The sequence below is a fragment of the Pipistrellus kuhlii genome, unplaced genomic scaffold (assembly GCF_014108245.1).
Source record: "Pipistrellus kuhlii isolate mPipKuh1 unplaced genomic scaffold, mPipKuh1.p scaffold_m20_p_5, whole genome shotgun sequence".
Taxonomy (NCBI): Eukaryota; Metazoa; Chordata; class Mammalia; order Chiroptera; family Vespertilionidae; genus Pipistrellus; species Pipistrellus kuhlii.
In genome coordinates, this window is record NW_023425551.1 from 70,101,394 (window position 1) to 70,107,747 (window position 6,354).

General features: G+C 51.7%; 1 protein-coding gene across 1 annotated transcript; it reads left to right on the forward strand.

Annotated features, from left to right (window-relative positions):
- The first annotated feature begins 2,339 nt into the window (after positions 1-2,339).
- CUNH6orf141 (chromosome unknown C6orf141 homolog) lies at positions 2,340-3,763 on the forward strand. Its single transcript, XM_036415142.2, has one exon. It carries the CDS (start codon positions 2,340-2,342, stop codon positions 2,913-2,915), a length of 576 nt encoding a protein of 191 aa, XP_036271035.1. The 3' UTR covers positions 2,916-3,763.
- Positions 3,764-6,354: the final 2,591 nt, after the last annotated feature.

A 6,354-nucleotide genomic window follows, 5' to 3' on the forward strand; every position in this document is an offset into this window, starting at 1 on the left:
TAAATGAACAGGAAAGAACATGAAGTCATAGGCTTAAAACAGGCAGTTAATTTCTGGCTCCACTCTTTATGAGTGCTTGACCCTGGGCAAATAAATACGTGACCTCCCTGTCCTTCAAAATTGTCAAGGAGACTGGAGTAATACTTCTGTTATCGGTGGAAGTGGGGTTCTTGGAGTACCACTGGGATAAGCATTTGCAGAGGGTGAGATATGGTAGAACGCTATTTCCATGGAATTACATCCTTCCCGCAAAGCTAGAAGCAGATCAGAGTCCAGAGTTCCCTTTCCACGTTGGAGCCCTTTAGTTCCAGTCCATTGTGTGTGGGGTCACATGACCATGGCTGCAGTCCATCAGTCCATTGTGTGTGGGGTCACATGACCATGGCTGCAGTCCATCAGTCCATTGTGTGTGGGGCCGCATGACCATGGCTAGTTGCAGACCATTAGTCCATTGTGTGTGGGGTCACATGACCAATGCTAGTTGCAGACCATTAGTCCATTGTGTGTGGGGTCACATGACCATGGCTAGTTGCAACCATTAGTCCATTGTGTGTGGGGTCACATGACCATGGCTAGCTGCAGTCCATTAGTCCATTGTGAGTGGGACTGCATGACCATGGCTAGCTGCAGAACATTAATTCATTGTGTATGGGGTCACATGACCATGGCTAGCTGCAGTCCATTAGTCCATTGTGTGTGGGGCCACATGACCATGGGCCATGTGGGGGAGCACAAAGGGAGCCCCCCACAATCCCAAAATCACAAAAGTCCCCAGAGCAGCAAGAGGAACGAAGGGCGTGTACTCCTTCATTCAGGGGATTAAACTATCCCAAATGTCCTGCCCTTACAGTGGCCACGCCCACTCTGGCCAATGACCTTTTTGACAGCAAGCACCTTCCCTATGCTACCCCAACTTTACTGGGCATGCTCCTGCTCCCCTTTGTTGGGCCCCGGGGAGTGTGAAGTTGTAGCTTCCTGGTGAAGCTGCCCAATAGACAAGCCTATAGTGTCTGGCCTTTCCTTTGCTCCTTTCCTGCTGTTAATAACTAGTTAATTACAACAGGATCACGCCTCCCTTAGTTTGTTGCAAAGAGTGAATGAGTTTTAAATCTAAAAACCCTCAAAAAACTTCAGTGAGCTGTAATTTACCAGAAACCAGTCCAAGGCCAGGCCTCAAATCCACCAGGTCTGACCCAGGTTTTCTCATCGACCACACTTTTCCTAATTCTAAGACCTGGCAGGCTACTTGGCCCTTGCTATATGGGCAAACATTTCTACCGCTGCTGTATTTCTTCTAAGGCAGAGAGGAACACTGAGCAGTGTCTAATAAAACAAGTACCGGAACCTAAGAATGGACGGGACATCACACACCCATTTTCCTCTTCGTTAGCTTCCACCTACCTCCGGCGGAGATTAGTGTGGCAGAGGGGATCGCAGTAAGCAGATGCCAACAGCACACACATAAGAGCACACACATCCATTTTCCACCTCTGGCGTTAAAGAGAGGGGACTGGGGGAGAAGGGGCCCGGGAGGGGGGGGGGGGGGGGGTGACGGGGAAAAAAAACAATATGAACACATCTTAAATCCTCAAGAAGTTCGTTTAGCGCTTTGCTTCCATTTGGTCAAAGGCACCAAGGCTTCTCCTGGGAAGCACGCTGACTGTCACCAGAGGGGAGACAAGTGCAGCCCAGGCCCACAGTCCCACAGAAGGGGGACCGGCAAACCGAAGCCCTCTCCCACCGGCGTCCCCTTTCCCAGTCTGATCCCTGGAGCGACATTCGGTTGCCTAGGCCCAGGGTGGGGTGTGGGGTGGGGGGTGGGGTGGGTCCGAGTGGACAGGAGCCCTTTTTCAGAAGAATTTGATGAGGTCAGATCACTTTTCCAGGGAACTTCCTCGTTCCTGCACCAGGAGGCGCGTCCTGGGAGCTGCTAGGTCGGCCAACCCGGAGGTGCGCAGAGCAGGGTGTCCGCGCCTGGGCACCGGGGGAGCTGGGGGAGGAGGGGTAGGGGGTGGGGGGTGGGATGCGAGGAAAGAGGGGCCGGAGCCGGAGCTGTGGCCTCGGGAGGTCAGACTTTTAGTCTCTAAATGGCTGCACGCGGGGCGAGGGAGGAGGCGAGGGGAGTGGAGGGAGGGGAGGGAGTGGCGGGTCCGGTCCCAGGTTCGCCCCATCCGATCACCCCCAGCTCCGCGGGCGGGACACCCCGGGGGCGGGGGCAGGGGAGTGGCCACACGCGGCGGCCGGTCCCGCGCTTTCCGGGCTCGGACGGACGGACGGACGGACGGAGTCGGCAGCGGAACCGGGGACGGCGCCGGCGGATGAATGAGCCTCCTGCCGGGATGGGGGCCCCGCGTCTCCGTGGAGCTGCGCCCCCCGCGCGCGCCCCCCTGGGCCTGGGGCGCGCCGAGCTCTTCCTGCGCGAGGCGGGGCGCGGGCCCCCCCGGGCGGCGGGCACCCCGAGGCCCCCAGAGGCGGCGGCGGGGGCGAGCGGCCGCGCGGGCGGCGCCCCCGAGGCCCGCGGGGCCGGGGAGGACCTGGACTCCGAGTCCCGGGTCCGAGAGAAGGTGCTCTTCCTTCTCCACCCGGAGCGCGGGCAGCGGGCTCGCGGGGACCCGGCGCGGGAGGAGGGCGCGGACCGGGAGGCCCAGGGGTGCCCTCCCGCTCACTCACCCCGGGAGACGCGGGCTCCCCCCGCGGCGCGGCCGCCCAGCGTGCTGGTGCGGGTGGAGGACTACCGGGCCACGGAGGAGGTGCAGCTCACCGAGTGGGCGCGGGGCTGCCTGGCCACCCGCACCGCGGAGCGCGCCGTGACCGTGCTCACCTTCCGCACCGGCGGCGACGCGGGCTGCGGGGCGCAGGGACCCCCGGGCTGCGGAGAGACCGACTTTCCTCGGCCACGAAGCCCCAGAAGGTGAACCGAGGAGGGAACCAGGAGGTGAACCAGGAGGTGAACCAGGGAGCCGGAGCCGGAGCGATGTGCGGGGCGGGGGGGTGAGCGCAGATCTTCGGGAACCGAAAACGCTCCTCCCGGAACCCCCGCCCGCAACGGACCGACCGCAACCGAGAACTGGCCGCGGGGCTGGCGGTGCTGGGAAAGGAGAATTGTAAGCAAATACTACCTCTTTGTGACTTCATTACTGTGAGGGTCTCAGACCCGCGTCGTTCGGAAGGAGCGGGTGTTTTGAAATTAACAGAATGCGGGGCTTTTTGAAATAAGACGATCTGTTGTTCATTCCCATGTTGCAATACCCCGCACTCATCTGGTTTCTGCTAACTCGCATTCTCTTTAAGACTCCAAAGCAGGACGTTTTATAAAAGCTGAAAAAGTAAAACAGAGCAGCAAGCAAACAGCGCTGCCTTTCTGCTGGCGTGTGCACTTTTTTTCTGCTTTCGCGGTTCGGTGTTAGAGAGAACGCAGAGGAGCTGCGAATGGAGCTCCCACGGGGAAATGCCACTTCAAGGAGCTTTACCCCGAAGTGTCCACTTTAGGCCAGTGAAAAGGCTTTGCATCTGAAAATGTTGATTGTCTGAATGTTTAACACACCCAGATAAAGCTTCTGATCTGAAGGTGGAAATGTATAGTTTGCTATAAAATGACTGTATATATTTTCCATGTCCAGGGTTATTTTATTAATAAGCTATGTAGTCAAGACCATATTGAAAATACTTCTGATGCTGTTGAAGACACATTTCTTCTGGTGCTTTGGAAAGAATTCATTTTTATTCCACTTATTCCTCTTTTTATTAAGTTCCATCTTTATTATCCCTTTAGTAGCGTGGCGTGGTTTGGGAATCTGAGGAGCCAGGCACCCCCTCTGGAAATAGACTGCTGACTGGCAGGACTGAAGGGCAGGTATTTGGTTACCGAGAGAATTAACAAGACAATGGGACTTGGCTTTTGAGGGATGGCTGTTCACAGTGTTTCCTACCTTACCGAAATGCCCTCAAATCTCCTCTGATCCACGTCTTGCCTCCAGGCAGACAAGACTGGGAAAGTATGTCCCTATTTAAAAATAAAATAAAATAAAAAAATATATATTTATATAATTGATTTTTTACAGAGAGGAAGAGAGAGGGATAGAGAGTTAGAAACATCGATGAGAGAGAATCATTGATCAGCTGCCTCCTGCACACTCCCTACTGGGGATGTGCCCGCAAGGCCAAGGTACATGCCCTTGACCAGAATAGAACCCGGGACCTTTCAGTCCCCAGGCCAACTCTCTATCCACTGAGCCAAACCAGTTTCAGCAGTATGTCCCTATTTTATAGATGAGTCAGATGAGGCCTAGAGGTCATGTGGCTTGTGTAGGTCATACAGCTGGTAAAGCATCTTCTTACCAAATAATGCAGGTGGCTGTGCCCCAATAAAACTATTTAGGGACACGAAAATTTGTATTTCATGTAATTTTCCAATGTCTTGAAATGTTATTCTTATCATTTCTTTCCATCTATTTAAAAGTGAAAGGACATTGTTAGCACATTCACCATACAAACGGTGATGGCCTGATTTGATCTGTGGGCAGTTGTTTGTTGAACCTTGTATGATCGGTCATAAAATTCAAATGATAAAGGGCTTTCACTCTTTGATGTGTAGCAGAGTCCTTGGCATGAGGTCAGTATATTCAGGGCGAAATTTCTACTGAAATAGTGAAGCATTTATGGGTAAATTGGATGTAAATGTAAGCTAGCATGCACTTTCCTTATATCTACATGCTATTCCCATAATTTTATTTTTTTTTAATATCTTTTATTGATTTTTTTACAGAGAGGAGGAGAGAGGGATAGAGATAGAGAGTTAGAAATGTCGATGAGAGAGAAACATCGACCAGCCACCTCTTAAACACTCCCCACCGGGGATGTGCCCGCAACCAATGTACATGCCCTTGACTGGAATTGAACCTGGGACCTTTCAGTCTGCAGACCCACGCTCTATCCACTGAGCCAAACTGGTTTCGGCAGTGCAGTTGGTTTTATCTAAAATTATGGGAATAGCCGAAGCCGGTTTGGCTAAGTGATAGAGCGTCTGCCTGCAGACTGAAAGGTCCCAGCTTCGATTCCGGTCAAGGGCATGTACATTAGTTGCGGGCACATCCCTGGCGGGGGAGGGGGGGGGGTGCAAGAGGCGGCTGGTCGATGTTTCTCTCTCATCGATGTTTCTAGCTCTCTATCTCTCTCCCTTCCTCTCTGTGGAAAATCAATAAAATATATTAAAAATAAAGATTTCCATGATATGCTGTTAATAAAAAAAATTAAAAAAAAAAAAAAACCAACTGCACTGAGGTAGGCAAGGATAGGATCATCTCTCTCCTCAAGGCTGGGGATGGCCTTTAGCAGGTCTTCTAGGGAGTCAAGGTGATCTTGGGTTTTCCAACTCACGTTCATGAGAAGTACTGGCGTCACCTCGACGTTCCCGAGTCCTGCAGGCCTGTTGGCTGAAGAGTCACCACTAACAGTTCTCAGGCCCATGAGCCCCTGACTTGAGCTCATCCTGTGTGCAAAAGCACCTGGTGGGTAGAAGAGGTAATAAAGATCCCGTATCTCCCCACCTTCCCACCACCCTCAACAACCCTGCCTGCCTATGAGGATAACCTTGGCTGATAGATTTCAAACCCGAGTTAGTAAATTTGGTTGTGAGTCATCGTATGCCACACGTGATAGAGCATTGACTAGTCAATAAGAAAAGCCTTTTTATTTTTTAATATATTTTATTGATCTTTTACAGAGAGGAAGGGAGAGTGATAGAGAGCTAGAAACAACGAGAGAGAAACATGGACCAGCTACCTCCTGCACACCCCCTACCAGAGATGCAACCAATGTACATGCCCTTGACCGGAATCTTTCAGTCCGAAGACCGACGCTCTATCCACTGAGCCAAACCAGTTTCAGCAAGAAAAGCCTTTTTAACATTGATCAAAAGCAGCATCATTTGGTTGTCTTTTCTATGGAGTTCTGTGTGCCTGTGTCCTTATTTGTTAAATAGGGATAATAGATTCTATCATCCTCATAGGGGTTTTTCCCCCCCTAGGATTAAGTTAAATGGAAAATACTTAGAACAATGCTTGGCATGTAGTGAATGATCAATGTTAGCCATTATTATTATTATTATTAGTGTTATTCTCTTTAAGTATGTTCTTATTGATTTTTAGAGATAGAGGAATGGAGAGGAATAGAGAGATAGAAACATCAATGAGAGAGGAACATCACTGATCAGCTGCCTCTTGCAGGCCCTCACTGGGGACTGAGCCTGCAACCCTGGCATGTACCCTGACCAGGAATTGAACTGGCAACCTCTTGGTTTCTGGGCAAGCACTCTACTGCTGAGCAACACCAGCTGGGCGTTCGTGTTATTGTTAT

Excerpts from the sequence above, each read along its gene's own strand:
- CUNH6orf141 (XM_036415142.2), top strand. The coding sequence starts at position 2,340 with ATGGGGGCCCCGCGTCTCCGTGGAGCTGCGCCCCCCGCGCGCGCCCCC.